At 46.9% G+C, this 23,341-nt stretch overlaps 3 protein-coding genes across 5 annotated transcripts in view; 1 reads left to right on the forward strand and 2 right to left on the reverse strand.

The window, feature by feature from the left end:
- The window catches only part of TSPAN4 (tetraspanin 4), a 393,641-nt gene extending 389,903 nt beyond the window's left edge, over window positions 1-3,738 (reverse strand). For 2 of the 3 annotated variants that reach the window (XM_042814264.1, XM_042814266.1), the window contains exon 1: window positions 3,593-3,738. The gene's annotated coding sequence lies outside the window, so the exon portion shown is untranslated. Of the gene's footprint in view, window positions 1-3,314; window positions 3,371-3,592 lie in introns of those variants that run through there. The other variant, XM_042814267.1, reaches the window with a different exon arrangement.
- A 255-nt stretch (window positions 3,739-3,993) lies between these two features.
- On the forward strand, window positions 3,994-5,580 carry POLR2L (RNA polymerase II, I and III subunit L). Its single transcript, XM_042814337.1, has 2 exons — window positions 3,994-4,153; window positions 5,287-5,580. Exons 1-2 carry the CDS (start codon window positions 4,059-4,061, stop codon window positions 5,393-5,395), a joined length of 204 nt encoding a protein of 67 aa, XP_042670271.1. The 5' UTR covers window positions 3,994-4,058; the 3' UTR covers window positions 5,396-5,580.
- Window positions 5,581-17,605: 12,025 nt separating this feature from the next.
- CD151 (CD151 molecule (Raph blood group)) overlaps window positions 17,606-23,341 on the reverse strand; it is a 31,723-nt gene continuing 25,987 nt past the window's right edge. The window contains exons 7-9 of the mRNA XM_042814681.1: window positions 22,974-23,129; window positions 20,617-20,703; window positions 17,606-19,799 (exon numbers count right to left, since the gene is read on the reverse strand). Coding sequence (XP_042670615.1) covers window positions 19,740-19,799; window positions 20,617-20,703; window positions 22,974-23,129 — 303 coding nt within the window. The 3' untranslated portion in view covers window positions 17,606-19,739. The remainder of the gene's footprint in view (window positions 19,800-20,616; window positions 20,704-22,973; window positions 23,130-23,341) is intronic.

Consider the following 23,341-nt stretch of genomic DNA (forward strand, 5'->3'; position numbering starts at 1 on the left):
TACTCAAAAATCCAGAGGAAAAACCAAGCTGGAGCTTGATTTGTCTTTGCTCCTTGGAGCTGGAAGCTTTAGCAGGAGAGAAGGGAAGTCCTTTCAAAGTCACAGCGGCTCACCCCAGAGGGAGCCACTTTTCTTTGTGCAATAGGATGAATGACAATTCTGGGTAGTGAACCAGGACTAGAGAAAGCTCAACAGTAAATCTGGATGTGATAGATTTGGTGCAGAGAGCGTGCTTGAGAAAACACCAGCTATGCCAAGTTTCACCCTGCCTTTTAAATATCCCCTCTCCCCTTGGCTCTCTGCTGTTCAGTATTCAGCTGTTAAGTTTTCCACATCACGTTTAGCTCCTGACTAAAGAATACCCGACTTATTCATTCAGGCAAGTTCTTCCTCTTCAGTTCACTGAGATCTGAGCTGCACAACACTAGATACGATACCAACAACTTCTGCAGTCACACACGCAATGCTGGTATAGGCAGACATGGAGGGAAAGCTGAACATTCTTTCTCTAAGTGACCTCAGGAAGAGACAGGAAACGCAGCTTTTAACTCCTACAAAGCCAACGGCAGCTACAGATATCCAGAAAGCTGCAAGTTAAGACCAACAGTATAAAAACACTGTCAGTGAAAGTTTCTTCTAAGAAGTCTATGATTTAAGGAATTCCTTGTCCTGGAACACAATTACAACTGGCAAATCAGACCTGTAAAGACTCAAGGCTTCAGTTCTGAGATCATGTATACGTATGCAGATCATGGGTGAAAAGCAGTGGAGGCTCCAGACCAGAGAGAACGCACACCTAAACCTGACCAAAAGCAACCCGCAAAACACAACAACAATCTCAACTACCAGCCAACATTTTCTCACGATACCAACACAAATGTGGAGATCCCACGACTTCCACCTACAGCCCCAACCACAGCGACAAGGTCAGGAAAGACACGATCTGCCAACATGAGCCGCAGGAAGTCATGCGGCCACTCGAACCATAGGAATATTTTAAGATGAGTTCAGTCACTCAGGGCACTTGGCTGCTTTGATGGGGATTTTTTCTGTTGTTTGCCTTTTATAAACAAGCAGTAATATTTTCCTCTAACATTTTGCGGATGGGAGAAAAGGAAGAAGGATGCACTGCTTAGTCACAAGCTTAGATTTTCAGTACTCACTGCTAGGAGCACTGCAGAACAATTGTGCTCAGATGCGTTTTACATCTTGAAGCTCACCAAAGAAACAAAGGAAAGCTAATACTGGGCCTCAACCCAACATCGATGGTGGGACTGAACACTAGCGGCTTTCAAAGGTTTTCACATCACAGGAAGAAGGTCTGTACTGCATTAACCAAGAAGCAGGATATATTTGCACCGCCCCACAACAAAGCCTCACATGGCAGAAGCTGTTCCAGAAGCACATCAGAAAGCCAGCCTACACTTCTCCAAGTATTTCAACTCAATCAGTGGTAGGAAGCCTCTTCTGCTACAGTCAAGAAACGCCCCTACAGGCTCCCTGACTACTGAAAGCCCAAAGAAGCAGAGCTCTGAGGATTGCTGCTTGCTCTGAGCAGCGGGAGATCAAGAATGGAATGAGAACTTACAAACACTGTAAGAGAGACCTGTGCAGGATTTACCAACTGCTGCAATTCCTTTCCTTCTTCAGAAGGAGACCTAAGCCTGCAATTCTTCCAGTTTATATCCCTCTTCAGAAGGATGCTTAGAGTCTTAACTTGACTAAGTACCCAATTGCAACAGCTGGCAGCAGTACCCAGCTCACCTGAAAAAAAAAAAAAGACTTGAAGGTAGCACAGCAATGATTGAAGCTCACTCCTGACAAAGGAGCAGAAACAAGCAACCTAGCTGGGGTGATCTACAGCCCCTAAAACACTGCCTGGGAGTAGTAACAGTCACATGCATACATCTCCCCTGCCCCCAGCAGACTTCTGTGGTTTGGCAAGCGGTCAGGTTGAGCAGAGCATGCACAAAGTCGAGCAGAGAACTTCTCGGTGTGCAGTGATCTCGCCAGGTCACAGATCAAAAATATTTTCTACGACCAAACAAGATGCAGCCATTGAAGAGCTATTAGATTACTAAGATCATCACCAATCAAAGCAGGATGTCCAGAAAAGGCAAATTCAAACACTGTGAAAACAGCAGAGGAAAGTTTCCTTCAAGAGAGATGCAAAGTTGCTGTGAGAACTGGGTGGGAAAGTTAAAATCCACTTTCGTTTTTAAGAGCTAAACAAGAGCACTTCCTCCAGGCAGCTGTAAGAGTCCAACCTACATCAATGATAACCCCTCTTTCTCCTCCCCATCAGCAAACTTCTGTCTCCAAATACAAATGCCTTTCACGGCACAGTTCAACAAGAAAATTGCTTTGGAGCCCTGGTGCTGAAAATACATCAAAGCACGGTCTCCAAATTCTCAACTTCCAAAAAAAAAAAAAAAAAAAACAAAAGAAATAGAAAAAAAAAAATCAAAGGAGAAAAAGAAAAGACAGTTTGGCTCCCACTGGCCTGAAACAACAATAACGATATAACGATAACAATCTGCAGGAGCTTTCTCCACCCTCCAAGCCAAGCCATGTTGCTCTGTGCACAGCTGAGTGTAATTGCACCCGGGGCTGCAAAAATTGCTGTCTTTTCATTAGCAAACATTTGCAAAACCGCCTTCAAACAACCTTGCTGGTTAAAAGGAAACTATTTGCTCTTCTGCAGTTCAAGTTAGGTCTCCGCGGAGGGTCAGTAACCCAGCGGTTCGAAAAAGAGGCAGGAAAGGCGCATTAACATAAGCCGTGCATTAAGACACCATAATTTATACGCCTGACAGTAATGGCTCTGTGCTGCGCGCCGTATCAACTCGCAGACACTCCGGCAGGAAAACGCAGCACTTTGGGTGCATTGCTGCTCTGCCCGAGGACAACCAGCACGCCGTGAGCAATAAGGACCGACGGCGCTCTGGGCGATGCTTCAACTCAGGCTCTCCGCAACGGCGGCGTGCCTCCCTGAACTTACAAGCATCGCAGCGCACAGCCAGGCACGCGTAGCGCTCAGACGAGAGGAACGCACGCAGTTTTAAGACGCATCGCTCGCTGCTACCCAACTTCCCTCGCCAGTAAATCCGCCTCGGCCACGGCCGCGCTCGGGGAGCGGGAAAAGGCTCCGCTCCCTCGGGCTGCGCCGCGCCCCGAGCGGGAGAGCGCCTCAAGGACGGCGCGCGCCCCGCGGCTCCGCTGCTGTTTGCTTTCGCTGCGCGCGGAGACCGAGGGACGCTGAACAGAGCAGCGCCGAGCCCCCCAGCCCCGGAGTTCGGGAACTCCCGACAAACCTGCCGCCGCCGCAGGACCGCTAACCCCAGCGGCGCTCCGCAGCCCCTCGTCCTCCAAAGGAGCGCAGACCGCCGCTGCCGCTCCGCGCCTTCCCCCGCCTGAGGGGAGCGAACAAACAGCCCGAAAAGCCGCGAGACGGACCGCGCCTCGCGCTACCGCTCCTCGCTCCGCCAAGGGAAGGGAGCGGGCCGCCCCGTCCCGCAGCGCTGCCGTCCCCCGCTGGCTGGCGCCGGGCTGCGGCCACCAGTTGCGCTTCCACCCCGCGCAGCTGCGGTACCTCGGGCAGGACGCGAGAAGTGCCGTCACCGCTGCACGAGTCCGGTCGCAGAGCAACAAGTGAGCGCGCGGAAGGAAGGAAGGGATGGAAAGGAAGGAGGGAAGGGCACGGCGCCTCTTCGCCTCAGCCCGCCCCGCCGGCGCTGCCGGTGCAGCCGCTCTGCGCTCCGCCACCCCGGCTGCCGCCACGCGCCGCGCACGCGAAACGCGATCACAAGCCCGCCCCGCTCGCGCACACTCTTGAGCCGCGCGGGGCGCCGTAGGGCGGCCGCTACCATCCACCGCCCCGAGCGGGGAAAGGGGGAGCGCGAGCGCTCCTCCCCGCCCGCCCCGAGGAGTCCACCCGGCGCGCGCCGCCCGTCTCCCCCCACCGCGCGCCGCCGCAATGGGAGCGGCCGGGCGGCGTCGCGGGGTGCGGAGGAGCCGGCGTGTGGGGCTGCGCTCGGCGAGCTGCGGGCCCGGCAAACATGATCATCCCGGTCAGGTGCTTCACGTGCGGCAAAATCGTCGGAAACAAGTGGGAAGCTTATCTCGGCCTCCTGCAGGCGGAGTATACGGAAGGGTGGGTGTTATTTCTGCGCCTTCTGCCGCTTCGGATGAGATTGTGCTGTTCCCGTACGTCCGGAGGCTGCCTGTCGGTACTTCAGAGAAGCGTCTGCCAGGAGAACGACAGGCTTCTGGAAGTTGTGGATCGGTATCCATTGAGGACTCGTGATCTCGGTTGACTCACCGAGAAGGGCTCGCTTTGCCATACACCTGTAGGGTGTCATAGCCAGCTCAGGCCAGGATTTTAACAGCAGGGGAAATGAACTTCAAGCTATGGTCCTCTTACACCACCTGAATGCTCAGGATTGTAACCAGATCTGCTCTTTTCTCCACACTGGTCTTCCAAGAGGCACTTGTGGGAACAAAACTAAGTTACTGTAATTAAATGATTGGGCTTACAACTGTGCCATATTTCCAAGTTTGCTCCTATCTGTGAAGAGCAGAAATTTGTTTCCAAAGCCAAAATACTTTTGGATCTCACTTAACCCTGTAGTGCCATGATCTCGTGACTTTGAAAGGGTAGATAACAGCAGGACAAGGAGAAATGGTTTTAAGCTGAGGGAGGGAAGATTTAGGTTGGATGTCAGGAGTGGTGAGGTGCTGGAACAGGCTGCCCAGAGAGGTTGTGGATGCCCCATCCCTGGAGGTGTTCAAGGCCAGGTTGGATGGGCGCTGGGCAGCCTGGCCTAGTATTAAATGGGGAGGTTGGTGGCCCTGCCTGTGGCAGGGGGTTGGGATTTGTGATCCTTGAGGTCCCTTCCTCAGGATCATGGACCCAGGCCATTCTGTGATTCTGTGAGTGGGCTGATTCAGAAGACAGAGTGCTTCAGATCTGGTCTGTTATGGTTCTGTCTCCGTGTGGGAATTCTCCAGACTTCTGAAAGTTGTGGTAGTTTGGTTGGCTAGATTCCATCTTTAGCAGAAGATCGTGTGCATCTGCTGGCCAGAGAACAGGCAAACACCATGCCTGCTGCAGTAAATGGAAGAGAACATTAACAGCACATGCTAAATGTCTTGATTTAAACTGCAAACAAGTTTTTCTTTATGACTAAGCTCAGAGTAATCAGTGTGTTGCTTAGGAACACTTACAAGTGGTTCTGACTCATTTTTTTTCTTTTTTTTTAATGTTGTTCTTGTTCTTATTAATAGAGATGCCCTGGATGCCCTTGGTTTGAAGAGATACTGCTGCCGCAGGATGCTCCTAGCCCACGTGGATCTGATTGAGAAGCTTCTGAATTATGCACCTCTGGAGAAATGAGAGTCTACCGCCCCAGCCACCAAGTTCTTTCAAGGAAATAAATGAAGGATGAAGTCCACTTCAGAATTAGAGATTAAAAATGTAAACCCTTCTCTTTTAATTCACAGAGGTGGTTTTTGGTTTCTTTTTGTGAACTTTTAGATGCTTCTGCCAGCAAAAATAAATGTGTGTTTTATGAAATATAATCATTTGTATACATCAAATGTTGAACTAGAGGAAGCCCCTGCCTGTAGCCTTCCTATAGTTGCTGGATCGAGTTAAGCATATGCTTTCATCTCGCCATTTCCTTGCACTGGTCGTTTTGAGGTTAGAAATACCATTAAATTAAAAATACAGTGCTTGATGCTAGGCAGTCAAGAGGGTTTAGAAACAGACCGAAGTTCTGTGTTCCAGCAACAGCACAGGGGATGTTTGTTTGATAAGGCATTACTCTTAGTAGCTTGCAGAGCTAGGGAGCTCATTTTTTCACTGCAGCTAAAGTCAGCCTATAGTCTATACCTCAATTTTTAACAAAACACTGACAGTTGTATCACAGAAAACAGTAAATCAGGTGGAGCAGTGCTCTTCACTTAGGTAAAATATGGCTGAGCATTCCCACTGAAGGCAATGGAAGTGAGAATTTACACGTGTTACTGTGAACAGGATCGAAGTCTTGCCAAACACCTGCACTGCTTTGTAGCTGGTATGCATGCAAGCTTCCCACTTGTCAGTCATTTCATTGGCTTCACGTAGGACTGTACATGCAGTGTGGAGCTGCCTGGCCCTGTGCTCTCCTAGTGGAAGGGGTCCTGCTGCAAGACAGCCACTGACCCTGCCCTTTTCCTCAGCTTTTTATTGCACTGTCAGCCAAAGGCTGGACCACATCCTGTATTACTGCCTGACATCTATAAAAAGCATTATTCTCAGTAGTGTCTACACACACATGAGCTTATCTTGCCACAAAGTGCAGGAGGCCACTTTTACATCTGTGCACATTCAGGATTCCATTTAAATGCAGTATCAGCCTGGATGCAAATACAGGACAAATCATAGTTACGCAGCCTTGTAGAAAACCGGCTGAGAGAGATGATAACTCTTTAACTTGCAGCCTGCTGTTGTCTTGGTTCAGTTAAAATCTCAGTGGTCAAATTTAGGTGCTGGGTAAAAGGTGTCTGGATTGTTTCCTTTAGTTTAAGAACTATAAAGAAGCTGGTTCTAACAACCCGCCTTTCCACGGATGCTATTTAGCGTGCTTACTGGGTCAGACTTCTATGCACAAACCTTAAAAACAGACTGTCTCAAAAAGAACACTTATAGGACAGTTTGCCTTTGGCTATAGCTATTACCCCACCAATCTTTACACTTGAACTTACTTTTCAATTTATTACAATGGGATAGTGGGTAAGTTTTCTCATATTCAGCAGTTCTTCTGCAAAGACACTAAAACCACAAGCTTTAGCCTAATGCAAAGAGAATTTAACAATTCTAGTATTTGTTTCACTTTATTGGATAGCTTTTGTTCTGCGTGACTGCCATATTATCTAGCAAAATGCACTGAAAAAAAAACAACCCACTTCTCTTTCAGGCTGTTTTTTAAAAGGGACACTATGAAATATAAGATGACCTTTCCCAGCTGAACTCCTGTAGGACTTTTCCACCTTACAGTGGAGCGTTACATGGAGATACGTGTTAACTTGCTCACAGAAAGCTCCAAATGCCAGCATCAGCTTACCTGCAGTTGTCCACAGAATGGTACTGAGACAGCACAGCAGCTCAGACTGCTGCCTTCAACTGAGACAGCCGTGCATCAGTGCCAAAGGATGGGATTAGAGAGCCAACAATATTTTGTTTCTCGCTCTAAAAACAATTTTCTAATCTAGTTTTCTGCTTCAGAATAACAAGATTCTTCCCAAAGCAGATACCAGCACAAGATTAAGTTACTTGATAAGAAAAGCTGTGGCTCTTAAACGTTATAATGAAGAAGCAGTTTGCAAAAACAAAGCAGGCTTCATTCAGAGTTTCTAAGGAAAAAGCAGCTTGGTTGCTCTTACTACTGTTTCTCAGACAGTAGTGCTGGGATGCCAACAACACCCACTCTGATAGCACTGCACCAACCAGCTTTTACACAAGGAGCAGCAAATAAGAGCAAGTAGCAGGACTAAGTCAGAGCCAGCATTAGTATCTCTCCCAGCAGCAAACAACAACCTGTCTGCATCGCCCCTTTTCTAAGTGCAGCATTGGCCAAAAAGCCATTTCTGCAATGTGGCTGAGCAACTGCTTCATCATGTCTGCATTAAAGGTTTTCTCAGGAGTTTTGTCATTGAGTTGGTTGGGAGCAGAAGTAGATTTTTTTTTTAATAATACTCTGTGAATTTTTCATTGGATTTCTATAAATCTCAGCTTTCACCTTTGCTGTTTAGTAACTAGGAAAGTAACTCCCTTTTCACTGTCACTTCTTCCATGCTTGTTTCTGTAGCTGTTAATAACAGAAGTGTATTGCATCTGCTTCCTAACCTGCCACAGCTCTGTGAGAAGAGCCATTAGAAATGCTCACAATGACACTTTTTAAAGCTAATGAAAAAGACACATGCACAGACACAAGAGAAAAAAAAAAACATCATCTTGGCTTCCTCTGAATCAGTCCAAAAAGGAGACCTTAGCAGAATGAAGAGCAGAAGGAAAAGAGAGAGAGAAAGCGTACCAAATGTGCAGCAGCTACTCTGCAGTTGCTTGTTCGTTTTATATATGAAGCATTTCAGAAATTTCTCAACCTGGTTGTGAAAGACTTTTGTAGGGATCACGTTAACTTTGTATTGGCAAAGAAAGAAGCGCAGTCAGAAGGGAGGAACCACAACCACTTGGATATCTGCCTCTCTGGGGCACAGGAGAGGCTCAGGCACTTCTACATCACTGTCTATAAAAATCAAAGTCGTGCCTGATTAGTACATGATATGGGATGAGGTCAAAGCACAGGTCAGTCTCTTCACAGAGTCCAACTCCCTGTTTCTACCCAAAGTCTCAGCACTACGTTATCTGTGTGCTTGGAAAGCTTTGCATTTCTATAGATGGCAGTTAAAAATAAAAAATAAATTAAAAGATAAATTTAATCATCATTATGGGTTAATCCAAAGGAAGGTCAGTACTTCACAACAAGTCTCAAGCTTTCTATTCCAAAAAGAGTGGAGGCCACTGCAGAGGGCCCAAGCCCAGGCGATATACTGAGAGAGGTATGCTGGGTTTTGTCCTTCTCATGCCCTTTCCCCAGTCGCAGTCCTGAATTGGATGCTGAAGCCTGAATTCTCATATATGCTTCTTCTATGTGAATAAAAATAAAAGATCTGAAAATCATCATTACAGTCAGTGCACAGCCCTGTAGCTGTAAGTTTCCATAGAGATGCCTAACTTGCCATGTAGCTGCAAGTCTGTTTTATTGGTAACAAACTATGAGGATCTAAACCACAAGCTGCCTCTTTTCCAGCAAATAGTTCTACAAGAGAAAACAGTCTCCACAGAAAGGGAGAAGGAAACCACCACAGTCTATTTGCTTCCAAAAGAGCAGCCCAATTCTAACCACTTTCTAACTTCAACACTGAACCTAGTAAGCAACTGGCTCTTGTAGTCAGCCTCTTCTCTGAGCACAATTTGAGCTTTAGTTAGGCAAGAGTTTCTTACTCCTGCCACTGCTCTGATGAGACATCTCCAAAATAACACTGCTCCCACCTGGCTCCCACTGCCCAGATGATGAGCACAGTTTTGATTTCCACTTCAACATATTAGCATCATTGCTTACATAGTGGGTTTGTTTTCAGCTTCAGTTCTTATTCAGCTTCGCTCGCCAGCAAGAAGGCATTTTTAATTCTTCAACAGGAACGGCACAATGGAGAGATTCAGAAACCAAAGACTAAGAGCATGTTGGCTTTGCCGCGCTACATGGTTTGATGTGTTGCCCACTGAAGTCTGTGGGAGCCTTTTCATTAATTTCAATGGGATTTCAAATGGTCTGATAGCATGTGGTGCCTTAGACCACCTAGAGTCAAGGATTAATTTGTTTTATTATGTTCTGCTAAGGAGAGCTGTTGGAGGTGCCCAAGACTTAGATGCTCAAAGAGCTTCCAGACCGTGCTGCAGACCTCAGCCTCGTGTGCCTCAAGCATATAAGACCATAGAAAAAATACAAAAGTTAACAAGTTATCCTTGGCTTCAGCAACTCTGGCCACCTGGGGAGAGCTGCAGGGCAATTGGTTGTGCTTCAGGCAAGTGCTGGGAAACAGTATGACATTTCCATGGGAGCAGCAAACCCTCATCTATTTCTCCTAACACTCTTCTGTAGAAATATAGCCAAGACACGCAGAGAGTGATGAGTATTCTAGCCTCACTCTTATTTCTACTCCACGTCTTTCAGACTATTGGTCACAAGTTTTGGTGACCTACATCTTGGTTTGACCTACAGGTCACATATAGCTGAGGACACAGAGCCCCAGAGTTTCCCCACATTTTCCTTCCCAGTATAACTGCTCTCCACAGGCTGTATCAAACATCATGTCTTGTAACAGCCAAGTTAGAAAATTCACGCAGAAAAGTCTTTCATTTATCCCTCCCAAATACGAAGCAAGTGTTTTATTAAAAAGGGCTCATAATTTTCTGCTTTCAGGAGCTGAATAAATAGCGATCAGAGAAAGGCATGGAGCAGCTGACTAAAAGCTAAAAGCACAAATACTTTGGGGAATGCAAGAAACTAGCAGTTAACAACAGACTTCAAAACAACAACCCCATAGGCTGTGGTGAAGACTTTCCACAGGTACTAATGATTTTGAATTAACCCATGTCTCACCGCACAGGTTTGATCTTAGAGATAGGAATAACAAATGCTCAATACCCACTCTAGAAATCAGATCTTCTCCTTTTAAAAGCACATGTAAATAGCGCATTCAAAGCAATGATCTGCTTTAAAACACAGAACGAATCCGTGTCTTTGTGGACTGAGGTCAAGCAGCAGTACAGCTATGTTCCCACTGTCTGCAGCTGACCTTTCTCAAACTGCTGCCTCCCTTGGTTGACCACAGTGCTATCCACAAGCTTCAAATTACTTTGGAGATTAAGTGAAATGTCACCGTCCTCACCGACATCCCTCTGGGGACAATGAGAATCCCTTCTCCACGGTGTGCATCAGATCCATCCCATCCCACTGGCTTGCCTACCTGGGCTCATCACATCAGCAGACTCCCCTTTGCCCATCCCTGTGTAATATCACTGCTCATGTCCTTACAGTGTTTATTTAGAGACAGGCCTTAGAAAGAATATATACATCTGTGACTCAAGCCTGCCACTAGTATACAACTCGGTTTCCCTGCCTGAGATGATACCCATTCTGCCCTTCAGAATCAGCAGAAATGGGCAGGAATGGAATATATGGAATATGAATAAATATATATATATATATATAAAATCATTTTTTTCCAAAGCTCTGCTTGTCTGTGGGCAGGTCAAAGACCAGCAGTATCAATGTCCCCAGTGATTCAGCAAGTACAAGAACGCATCTAAACCCCAAAAGTCCAACTATCTCCAGCTATTTAGTCAAAGCTACCTCCAAATTCTTCCTCCCCCACACCCTTTTTTGGCCTGTTTAACTAAACCTTCTTCCCTACGGCGCTGCGTGTGAAGGCGCACTCCTTCCTAGACAGCAGTGGGAGAGCAAAAGGAGAAAAAGTCCAGTTAATGGAAAATCACGATGAATGGTAATCAGAGCAGTGACAACCACATGAAAGTATTGATCGGCCGCTACAGACCAGCTAACAGGGCTCTGCCCAACTGTTTATCGATACAATCATGGTTTGTGATACAGCACAGCCCTCAAGCTTGCTGTTTACAAAGAAAGTGGAAGTTCAGAGCTTCTGTAATTGAATTTATAAACTTATACACAGCAATGGAATACCTAATGCCTGGGCTGCAAGTTTAAAAACAAAAGCAAGAAGATGAGTGCTGCACTCAGCTGTAGGCCTTTCCTAGTAATGAGCTGTGCAGCCAAAGCAATTACAAACTTTATTTTTTTAAAGGAGCAATAGCAGTTTGACCAGGAGGTCTTCCTCCAGGAACGATCTTGTAAATGAAAGCATTACGCTTCTAAGGGGTTGACTGCTTCAGATCATTACAGAGATGGCCTCCAGCTCCACACTTCACTAGCTTGATTTTTTTGTTGTTAATTTACTGACAAAAGCAGCTTGAAGGACCTCCCTGCTTTGGACCCACTCAGTGTTAAATGCAGCCTAGACAAGTGGCTGCCTTTCTCTATTGAACAGCATTTTTCAAAAGGCAAAAAAAAAAAAGTAATAATTAAATTCTATTGATGAATAATTGCTTGTAATAAATAAAGAGAAACAAATGCCATTGGCCTCAACAGCTTCCATCATTGCTTCTGAACAAAGTGAATGCCATGTGCAGCAGGAGCTGGGAGCAGTGACACATGGATAAGTTCCCATTTTGAATGCAGCTGGAATTATCCCTCAGCTCCCAGTGGCTGAGCAACAGCCAGCCAGGTCCAGGAGGCAAATTTGGGGTGTCAGAAGCAGAGCTGAAGCCTCCACCTGGAAGCCTGTACCTCCATCCAGGCCTCAGCTGAGGCAGATTTTCACAAGCAGAGCTCTTCCTTCTGTTGGAGGTTCTCATAAACAACCCTCACCCTCCCTCCCAACACACCACCCCCACGTTTTCTCAACTTGAAACATTTGAAATTTATTCTAAACCCTGACCGTAATAAGCTGAGCGTACCCAGACAGAGCTGCAGGCCTTCACTTCCAAGGGGAAGTCATATTGCATGCAAGGGTACAGCGAGATTGCAAACTTAAGCTGGTTATTTCTCACTTCCCTACTTTAAAAGCTACAATATTCAGGTAGCTTAAAGAAAAACAACCTTTGGATTTTGTCTGCTCATAAATCCATCACAACAGCCTGGGGGAAAACAGTAAATAAGATATTGGAAGAAGAGCACAAGAGGCCAAAAGAAGAGCATCTTCCTCTCAGGGTGTGCTGTTTGCAACCAAAGCCAGGTACCAGGCTGTGATATTAGTGTGTGGTATTGATTTGCTCTTAATCCGGAGAAATGCCCCTGTAATGAACTCTGCTGTGCCCTTAATGATTTCATATCGAAGGATGTTAGGTGCCTTGCTCATAACAGAGTAACAGCAATTCCAAAAATAGCAAGCCTCATAATAAAATGTTATTGAGGAGCCTGAATTTCAATATAAAAGGGACTCTGCTGTACTCAAGGGCTTACTAGATACAAATGCATACTTTAAAAAGTTGTATTAAAGTCACGTTGAGGTAGAGGCAACATGAAATGATGCTTCAGGAAGCAGCTGAGCTCAAGGTCCCCAGCTCCACAGCCAGCCTTGCTGGTTGGGCACTGCCAACCCTATGGGCACCTCCAGGCTCTGCTGGCTCTCCTGACACCTGAACACCACCTGTTTCTGTTTGACTGCTCCCACCCATCATTTTGGGCCACTGGAGCCCAGGGTACAGGAGCTGTGGAGTTATCGCTTGAGGTGCTTCTCAACACATCCCAGCCCTGACAGGAGAGGACATGGAGACGAGGCCTCTGTGTTCCCCCTCCATGGCTGCCCTCTGCCACCTGCACATCAGAGATGAAAGAAGCAGAAACAAAATGAGCTCTCATCAGAGCGAGAACAGCATCTGGGGTGCCTAAAGACACCTACAGCTCAGTCATCTCTCTGAGGTGGTTTTGGCAGATGTCTCTTCTGTTGCTCCCAGGTTCAGTCAGGTATCCTAGTCTCGGGCTGGAATAGGGCTAATTTTCTTCATAGTGGCTGGTGTGAACCATGTTGTGGACTTAGGATGAGAATCACGTTGGTAACACTCTGATGTTTTGTTGAGCAATGCTTAAAGTTAAGGACTTCTCAGCTGCCTGGTGAGGAACTGGGGGTGCACAACACATTCATTTGGGTTTGATTAATGGACATAGCTTGCTTTTTTCACTTACCCTTTCTAAATCCATTTTCCTATCTATATTTTTGCCGAAATGCCATCTGAAAAGAAAGGTTTGCTCTTTTCTAGCTGTGCGATGAGACACAGCAAACCTAGGCAGCTCTGACTCCTCTAAGCGCAGGCAGTGGCCCATTTCTCTTCATCCTTATAGGTCACCATCAAATAGTCCCTGAAGCACTTCAACCTGTCCTGTTTCACACATCCTGTGTCCCCCTCAGCTCAAGCATGGATCCCCAGAATGCCAGGCCCTCCTGAGAGCCTGCTCTGGCCTTCAAATAACTCTCACCCACCAACTGGTTTCATTAAGAGCAATTAGGGATATCTCTGCCACTTGCACCAGGGCAGGTAGTGGGAGCAATTAGCTGCAGGAAACAGGAGGTTGAACATTTGCCTCCTGTGAATCCCACAAGGGAGATCAGAACTTGGCTCATAAGGTTATCCAGGAGCAGGGATGTAGGCTGGAAAAAGCCATTAGCTCAACTATCTCTAATAATTGCCTTAATTGCAGGCAGTTGAGGTGAGCTGAAGAGCCCAGAGCTTCTGGGTTGCACACTTGGCTGCTTCCAGGCTCCTTTCCTGAGAAAAGCAGCACAGAGTCCTGCTGGCAGTGACCCTATTCTGAGCCATCCCCGTCCCTGGGAAGATGACCAGCTAAACCCTAAACTCTCCTTTTCCTCCAGAGCAGCTCCTGAACTCCCTTTCCTTGTTCCTGTGATTTCCCAGGAGCTCACTGGTGCTCTTGGACCCAGGGAGGGCTCTGAACCCTAAAGCAGTGAAACAACAGCAGCTTCTCCAGCGGTGCGTGGAGAGCAGAATTTATTTGTGCCCATGTTCCAGAAACCTTAGCTGAAGTAGCAAGATTGACTTTATGTGAAGCTACAGCTTACGCAATGGAGCAAAACCAGAAGAAATTGCTGATGCTAAAGCAGAGGCAGCATGGATTTGAGTTTCCCATTGATGGCTTTAGGAGCGCAGCAGTTTTGTGGGGTAATACCTGCTTTGGAGCAAGATGTCTATTGCTGAACCAGGGCTGTGCAGCGTGGCACAGCTTGTACAGGCAGCAAAAAGAGGTTTGCAACATAAGGGGACAAGGAAGAGAAAATATGATCAACTCTGCATGTGCAAAGGGGAAAAACAAGAGGCACAGAGAGCCCACGTGCTTGGTCTGTCATTTCAACAGCCCCATTTGGTGCCATTAACTGCAGCAAGTGAATGGTAAAATACAGTTCAATTTGTGTGTTTTTTTTTTTTTGTTTGTTTCATTGGGGTTTTTTTTTGGTTGAAAACTGTATTTCATACATAAGGAGCTTTGTGATTCTGTTTTTTAAGGCTCACTCCCTGCTCCGCATTGTTGAACATGGAGAGCGGGCCAAACCTCAAAGATGGGGTTTTATCAACAATTCTGTCACAGCTGCCAGATAGAGCCCAAACAGCTGAATCATTCATGAGCCCATCAGCAAAGGAAACAGCAGGTCAGCCCTGAATTGAATGCTATTAAAAACTTTTGTTAAAGTCCTGGAAGAGAGCAGTGGGAGAAGGTAAGAGAGGGAAAAGGAAATAAATTATAAATATTGATCACATTTGTGGATTGGGACAGACCTGCAAGGACAGAAAGCACAAAGAAGGATAAATTGAGAATTAGGCTGAGATATCTCAAAGAGTTGGGTGTTTAAGTGGGACCAGATTTGATTTAGCTAAATATCAAATAATGCCTGGCAGCGCTCAGCAAGCAGAGGGACGATGTGGGGAGAGGAGCCAGCAGTGGGCACAAGGGACACAGAGGACACAGACAGCTGGGGCTTACCTGGGGTTTGCTGCAGCCTTGCACGAGCCCTTGGAGAATCACTGCAGGGCCATGGAACACCCATCCTTCTGCCCACCCCTCAAGTGTCATTCACTTCTCCCAGCAGAGGCAGCCCCCAACCCTTAGCCCAGTGGCTGGTAATCATTTCTTATTGTAGAGCACTGCAGCCCCAGATGGGCAGTGAGTAATCAAAGCACATAAAGTGATGTGAGAAAAACAACCAGGCAATAAAGTCTGCTTGTGAAGGTTAAAAGAGGATTAACCAGGCAGTTCTTGGAGGAAAGAGGGTGCTTTATCACAGCTGAAGTATGTGCTGGGAATGTGGTGTGCTGCCAAGTGTTTCCTGCTGCGTGAGCTCGGACACTGCCTCAGTTTCCCTCGTAGAAAAAGGCAAGAGGCTCAAGCCTGCATCCTGACATCCTTTTACCTTGTCCTGCAGAAAGGGCTGCTTGGGGGGGAATAGGGACATCTGGGGCCTCCTCTCCTTCACTGCAAGGGAGGAGGAGGCTCTGTTGATGTGGTATGTGGGTGCCAGCATTCAGTCCTGCTTGAGGCAGCTTGTCTCTGCTCAGTGCTGTGACAGGGAGCAGCGCAGAGATCCCACAGGAGCAGAGCAGCCATCAGCTTCTCCCAGGGGTGTGCACACATGGGTACAGCTGAGACAAGGGGACAGATCCGCCGTGAGGATTTAAAGAGGCTGCAGGGCCAGATGCTATGCAGAAACACCAGCAGCGAGCTCAAAGCTGCCCCCACTACAGTCTTCAGTTGCCCCATAACTGGGGGAAGGAGGCTGCTTGTGAGCAGGCACCTGGGCTTGTAGCACAGCAGCAAGCTCAGGCGCATTGACATAAGAGCACTCAGGACTATGAGGGCCATCTTGCATCAAGGGCAATTGAAGCAAGGCTATGCCCATTAGGATCATTTTATTCTGCTGTGAGAGCTACTAAGTAGAGAAAAAGCACGGAATAAGGGGAGCAAATGGGCAGTCTCCTGGCAAGGAGCATGGTTTAGTGTCTGTCCTTCTGGGGAGACTTCACAGCAGGAAAGGAGAGGCTATGTCCCTGTGTCATTTCCCAAGTGCAGCACATTTGTCTCATCTAGTGATGGAGGACATTACCATCTTCCTGTGCTCCTCTCTTTCCCCCACTGCAGCTTTGCTCAACCCCACAGGGAAATGAGGAAATTACAACCACTGTCAAAGGCAGGCTTGAGAAACAGCAAAGAAAAGGGCCCCAACAGCACTTTGAGAACAAAAAATCCTTCCAGGTATATGACCTGGCTTGGGGTCAGCATCTTGTTTGAAATGGAGAAGAAATAGGGTGACTGCCACAGTCTGGGCTCTTACGGAAGCTGCCTGTTGTACAATCTGTTTTCTGGTTTATTCCCAGCAAAGCATACTGGCCCCCACAGCACCCCAGGGGAACACAGCACAGCTGCGCAGCCCAAATCTCCAGGTCCAGGGGGAAAGAAATCAGTGCTGATGCCCCAGGAGGGGGTAGCACCCAAGGAGCTGCGGCTGCTCAGCCCGTGGGGACACTGCACAGTCGTGACTGCAATCCCCTCACAGACACTGCAGAAGCCAATTCAGAAAGAATGCAAGAAATGGCTTTTATGCAATTGCTTGATGAAAGACACCACGCCACAGCCTTTTCAGTTGTCATCCCACAATAGTTGTGCTGAAGGGGGCTCATTTCCCTTTGGGAGTGAGACAGGGCGGCACGATCCACGCCACACTCCTGGTGACACAGGGGAGCACAGGATGAGACATGAGAACAGGGGTCAAGGTCTGTGACCCACAGCCTTCTGCTGAAAGAGCACTGCTCTTTGCAGAATGCTGCAGCAGCCCTCCCTGAGGCTCTTCACGTGCTCACAATGTTCACCTTTGCATGTTATTTTCAGTGGCTGAGCGCATTCTCTGGTTCTTTGCTTGGCTGCCAGGGATGGCAGTGAAAAGGCTGAGGCCTGAAGTATGAAGGCTCAACGGCACGAGGCTTGGTGTCACCACAGCTTTGCTGCTCTCTGAAGCAGCTGGAATTAGAGCCACCTAATTGCAGGAGCTAAATTAACAGCGCTGTGAATCCTGAGAGCCACCGAGTGGCCGTGCCCATCAGCTGCAGGCACCTCCATCTGGCTGAATACAGGCATATTTCACATTTGTAATGAGTGAATTTCAGCCTTATATCAGCAAGGATAACAAAGGGCAGGCCTGCTGCCTTCTTCACGTCTGTCACGCGAGGGGGAAATGACTACAGCACATTGTGTAGGGGAAATGCACAGCACAGCCCCACTCTTCCCGCAGGGCAGGATGCTGCTTCCACTGCTGAGGAACCCACATAACACACATGCTTCACGTTACCCCTTGGTTTTGCTACACAGAGTAAGTACAGAGCTTTATTTTTCTATTGGCCAGCAACTTAAATTGAGTTAAAAAAAAAAAAAAAAAAAAAAAAAAAAGCAATGAATATTATTATACAGAGAAAAAGTATAAAACAACTCAATGGACACAAGCCAGCTCTGTTCCTATCTCATTCTTCCAGGCTCATTCCTGGCCTCTCCCAGCCCTGCACAATGCATTTCAAGGAAACAGGCAAAGGCATGTAAGAAGATACATGTAAGAAAGTAGAAATATTGCTTCAAGCAACGTGCTCAATATTTTCCTCAGTTAGTAGTCAGCACTTGTCAGAAACTTGAATATAAAACAAGAAATAATTTAGAGATTTCTCCTTTAGATCATTACACAATAATTTAGATTTCTCTTCCCTCTTTCCCTTTGCTGTAGGACAACGGATACACCTCAGTTCCTCCACCTCTTTTTGCATTAGTGTTAGGGATTATTTCACGGTGCTCCTGTTGACGGGGGAGTTTCAGATTTACCTGCTCCGAATTCTAACTTGTCACCCTTCAGCCCCCTCTGAAGGACCAGTCTGGGATTGCTCTGTGCATCAAACCCTCCACAGTGCTGCAAGACCCTTCAGGGCTCTGGGTGATTTTGCTGATGCATGCTGCCAAGGCACCACCAAAAGGACAAGAGCGTGAGTAAATTACTTGGCTTATAGAAGGGCATTATCTTCACTGCTTAGGAACCCCAAATCCCTACAGCCCTTTCTGCTTCACAGGTGCACAACGCACGTCAGGAAAGTGAAAATAAAATAATTCTGCTCTACCAAGCAGACTTCTTGATGAGAGCCCTTTCCAGGATGATTAGGAAGAAAATGTTCAAATCCCTCAGGACAGGAGAGGCTCCCGAGGTCCTATGAATTCAGACTAAGACCTTGTTGGCATAACAGTGGCACCAATTCCACGGCAGCAGTCACATTTATGCCCTGTAGGTAGCCAGGATCCCAATGCAGAGATAACATTTAATTAAATCTATTTAATTAAACAGACAGTTAAACCCAGCACTACCAATTTACCAAATACACTGGAGCAACTGGGGGAAGCTGACTCTACTGTTTACTTCTGGGATAGTCTGGAAAGTGGGCTTCCAGATCTCATTAAAGCCAGAAAACCCTCAGCTGATTAATGAGCTCTTTGGAGGCTGATACAACTTTTGTATACATTCATTTCCCACCCAAGAGAGACAAGCCTGGAGGTTTTTATTAGAGCATCAAGCCCAGCCCAGGGTGTCTCTCAACATGTAAGAGATATGATGAGGCATTCCCACTAACCAAACAGGCCAAAGGGTAGCTTGATATGTCAGCTCCACTGACCAGCTTTTCACCAAATCACAGCAGGGGACAGGCCTTTGAGCTTTCTCATTCACACTGGAAGCCACTAAATAAAAAAGACTAGACCCAAAAGAATTAGAAAGCAGTTCAATGTCTTTGGCTCTAGAATTGCTAGGTGGCAAAAGGCTTCTTGTGGCTCCTAATGGCACTGCGTTGCAGGGAAGCTTCAAGGAAGAGGAGGAAGGATTGCTGAGAAATACTAAGGCACCCAGATCTTGACAATATTAGAGCTGCAACAAGATTTCAGCTGTATCAAGATGTGCTCCTGATCAGCACAGAGAGCAATTCCTGCCCCACACAACCAGACAGGCATCTTCTCAGGTGGAGAACAGCTGTGTTAGGACATCAGTGCACAGGCTGGGGGGAGAATGACAAATCTTCTGTGTCTGAGAGATTCGAATCTGGTTCCAGCTCAGCGCAGAAACATCATCTGTCCTCACAGTCAACGCCCAGCTCTGCTGAGCCACTTCTCAGAAAGCAAACTGTGGTTCCTGTGTAGCATCCCAATACTTTCACGCTAGCTCAGGAAGAGCCCCAGGAGAAATGGCCCTAGATAAATCTTGCCTTCTAGTTACATCAAGGGACTGTTTTGCTAAAGCTTCTAGCAGAAGATCCACAACTCTTCTGTTTCTTGACAATGAAGAGGACCTGCTGAATTCCTGGCTGCCTTGTGCACAACGAGGAGGGTGACTTTCCCCAAAAGGGGCAGGTAAGGCATTTAATTAGAGAGAAGTCCTCAGGTTGCAGACACTTCTGTGGTGGTAGTGGAGGGTGGTGAGGTTGGCAGGCACTAAGGGAAGTGGCAGAGGGGGAGCTGACAGAGTTCCCACAGCTATTAATATGGCTCCTGCTTCAAACTCCTGTACAAGCAACAAGTGAAAATCATCCCGAAGATCTACAGGGTAGAAAAAGAAGAGAGAAACGAATGACAAAAACAGAATGGATGCAGTGGAGATAGCAGCCTGAAAACTAGCAGTTTGGACCCAGATCAGAGTGGCAACCAGATCTGGCCTGGAGATACAGCACACCAGCTTGCAATGAGTGTGAGGGAACACAATCTGTGCTAATCCTCATAACTAATCACTAGCAGCTTCTCTAGAATGTAATTTGGATGTATGCCAGGGCAGAAGGGAAAATGAACAACTCCCAGAGATATCTGCATCTGGAAGTTAAGATTATTCTGGCTGTCTTTCCTCCTATAACGGTGCAGGAGCATCCACATCCTATCCCTTTATTCTTTAGACTCTCCTGAAACATTTGCTGACCCACAGTGCTGTTCCTCAGTATGACAGAGCCAGGGCAGAAACTCTGATTATAAAAGGAATGAAGTAATGAACCAGGATGGGAAACTCCTCCAAACCAGCCCTTTGGCAGCACGGGCAATCCTGGCACATCCCCACCAGAGGTCTCTCTCAGGCTGCCAAACCAGCAGCCATAGCCGCACCTCATTTCTCACATCCCTGCTGCAGAACCCTGTCTGAGCAGAAAAGTGTTTTTCTTTCATCAGAAATGAAATCTTACAAACTGATAAAAGAGGCACTAGCTCTGGAGTTAGTGGATCCCAAGGTCACTGAAGTACCTTCCCTTACCTGATAACTTCTCTTTGCCAGGCAAGGAAAAGCCTGAAATACTAATTTTTCCATCCCTTAGCTCTTGGGTTTCTTGAGCTTCTGCCCAGCAAGCCCAAGATTCCACACAATTCCACACAATACCTGCACACAAGCAATGCTGATCCCAACTATGCCAATAATTTTCAGATGTTCTTGAATGAAGTTTTCCAGCTTGGTAATGCAACCATTCTGCAGGGAAAGAGAGAGGAGACAGAGAAAGTCATCTTCATTTTAAATTCTTGTGTCTCACTTTAAGACAGCAGTTGCAATCCCTGAAAGCATCCCTACAAAAAGCAGCGTCCGTGAGCATCCTCTCCTTGCAACACTGCTGGAAAAGCTATACAGATTATGCAAAGTCCATACTGTTTCTGTATGTCTCAGGAATTGCTGAAGGTGGCTGAAGAAGTACAGAAGAACACAGCACATTACAGAGGATTTCTCTCAGATTTTCCTCTGAGGTATGTGAAGGAGGGCTCCCACACTGCTTAGCACATGCCTGGAGAAGGTGTTTGCTCCTCTCTGGACAAAATGCCAAGGAAATGCAGCATCAAGACCTCTAACATGAGAGGAGCCCTTTGAAAGCAAATTCCTCCCACTGTTATTTATGGGTTTTAATGTGGACTTGGAAAGCCAGGCAGTGACTACCTCTGCCTTTCACTTGCATTCTTGGCTGGCAGCATAACATCCTGGTTTCAGGCCCGTGTTTTTGTTGCCATAATGCAAAAATAAAACAGTAAGAGAATTCTCTGCTTATTTTGGAAGACTTCTCTTTAAATAATTAAACTGTTTCAACTAGTGAGGCAGGTTTTCCATGGTAACATCAGGGGGATTTGCTGTGTAGGTTGCAACAGTGCCCCAAGGGTACTGGGGCCCTACAGCCCCAGGAGTCTACAGTGAACACAGACACCTACATGTACCCAGGCAGAGGGAACGAGTGAGCATGCACTTCTCTAGGGAGGGATGGCAAAGGCCTCACTTTTCCCACGCCTGAATTAGGTTTCAGAGTAAGCTCCAGCTGCTTCAGTGTGAAACAATTGCTCCCATGTCCTGATCTGACCCTCTTCTAGGTTCTTCCCCAAAGCCACTAAAAATCTGTTCTGAATCCTGACTTAGATGCTGTATCATGAGAAACAATGTTAAGTGTTGAGCCACATGGCCTTCGGCATCTTTTTATACTTTAGAGCTAACGCTGTGCTTGTGCTTGGCAGCCCACAGGACCTTCCTCAGTAACCCAGCTTCACACAGCACAGAGTGAAGCTGGGGCGAGCCAGCTCTGCCCTCACACACTTGCAGGTTTCCACACTCAAAGAGACCTCAACAGCCCTTGGAAAATAACAGATTTATGGGAAAGTCTTCTTTCAGGAGAGCAAAACCCAGCCAAGCAGCTGGACATAATAAAGTGCAACTTTAGTAGAGCAGAAAGCCTGGACTTCATCTCTGCACCTGGCAGGGGGCAGAGACAAGGAAAAGGCTCCAGCTGCTGCTCCCATGCCTCAGTACAGCTAGCCAAGGTACAAGTTGCACTGGTGAGAAAACAGTCTATGCTAACTCACAGACAGATTCATGGTGAGCAAGTTAAAGCCAAGTCATAGGATTGAAGGGTATGAAAACAAAAGCACAAGAAATTCTACTGGTTTTATTCAACAGGATGAATAAATGGTCCTACCTGCCTATTTACTCAGCTACTTTGGGATTCAATTTGCTTCAAACAAGCCTTTCTACCAGCTCAGTCCAAACTCATTTCACCCCTAACTGCAGTTCTCTGAAACTGGCCTAATTTGTCTGCTAGGGAGACCCATATCCTGTTTCATCATCTGCAGGTCAAGTCTGTCAGTTCTGATGCTTGACTGTATCTCCATTTGTTCCTCACTAAGTGCAGTAACAGGAAGCTTGGAATGCAAGGCTCAAACCCAAGTCTCCTGCCAGGAGCAACATCTCCTACTCCCTCATCACCAGCATATTCTGCATTAACAAATATAACTTATTATTTTTCTCTATAGCAAATAAAATGGTGCAGAACATATCCTTGCTTTATTCCTCAGTTCCTGAACTCTCTTCTTTACTGCCTTTACAGTCCTTTTCTACATATCAGGTTCCCTGCAAATGCCAAGAACAGCCTTGAGACAGATAAGAAGTGCTACCCTTGCCTAATCCATGGCCCCTCCTGTGCAGAAATTAATCCCATACCGTACCCACTGGGTGTTGGCTATAGTATCACTCTGGCAGCCACGAATACATGCTTCTGTAATAGCAGCCTACATGCAGGAGCTCAGACACTCTGACTCCTCTATTTTTTTTTCCCCTTCTTCCCTGAATCTTTTTAAATGTAGCCTGGAAGGCTCAACACTCAGAGACACAAAGTGCCAACAGTTTGCAGCACCAACCCAAAATCCTCACTTCCTGCCCACCTCCTTGGTAAACTTTGTGGCAAGAGGCTCTGAAGCCCTTTTGTTCTTTACCTCCTTGTAGATGTTGGAAGGATGGTCCCTTCGGCCACACAGGTCAGTTATTGTCTTACAGCAGCTGTCAGGAACTTTCCGTCCGCTGGCCTCTGGAGATTTGATCCACATGCTGTCAGCCCAGTCTGTGTAGTTGTTGCTCCCACAACACTTGAACTGCAAACACAGAGCACAAAGCTGAGCCTGCAAACACTGCAGCTTCCTTCTCCCTCCAGCCTCCCCATATCAAGCTCTGGGCTTCACTCTCCTTTGTCGAGAGACTCCAGCAATCTCACTAGCCTATATTTTTTGACTGCTGTAATTATTAGTGAGCTCTGTTTTAATTCTGGTGATTAATTATCAGCTTCATTCATCTTCCACCAGTTGTG

Source organism: Centrocercus urophasianus, unplaced genomic scaffold (assembly GCF_019232065.1).
Source record: "Centrocercus urophasianus isolate 14NV4802_14NV808 unplaced genomic scaffold, USGS_Curo_1.0 seq_14, whole genome shotgun sequence".
NCBI lineage: Eukaryota > Metazoa > Chordata > Aves > Galliformes > Phasianidae > Centrocercus > Centrocercus urophasianus.

What these genes read in the sequence shown, in the direction of transcription:
- POLR2L (XM_042814337.1), top strand. Translation starts at nt 4,059, where the DNA reads ATGATCATCCCGGTCAGGTGCTTCACGTGCGGCAAAATCGTCGGAAAC. An exon ending in CAGGCGGAGTATACGGAAGG is followed by an intron (nt 4,154 to 5,286) that starts GTGGGTGTTATT and finishes TCTTATTAATAG; the next exon opens with AGATGCCCTGGATGCCCTTG.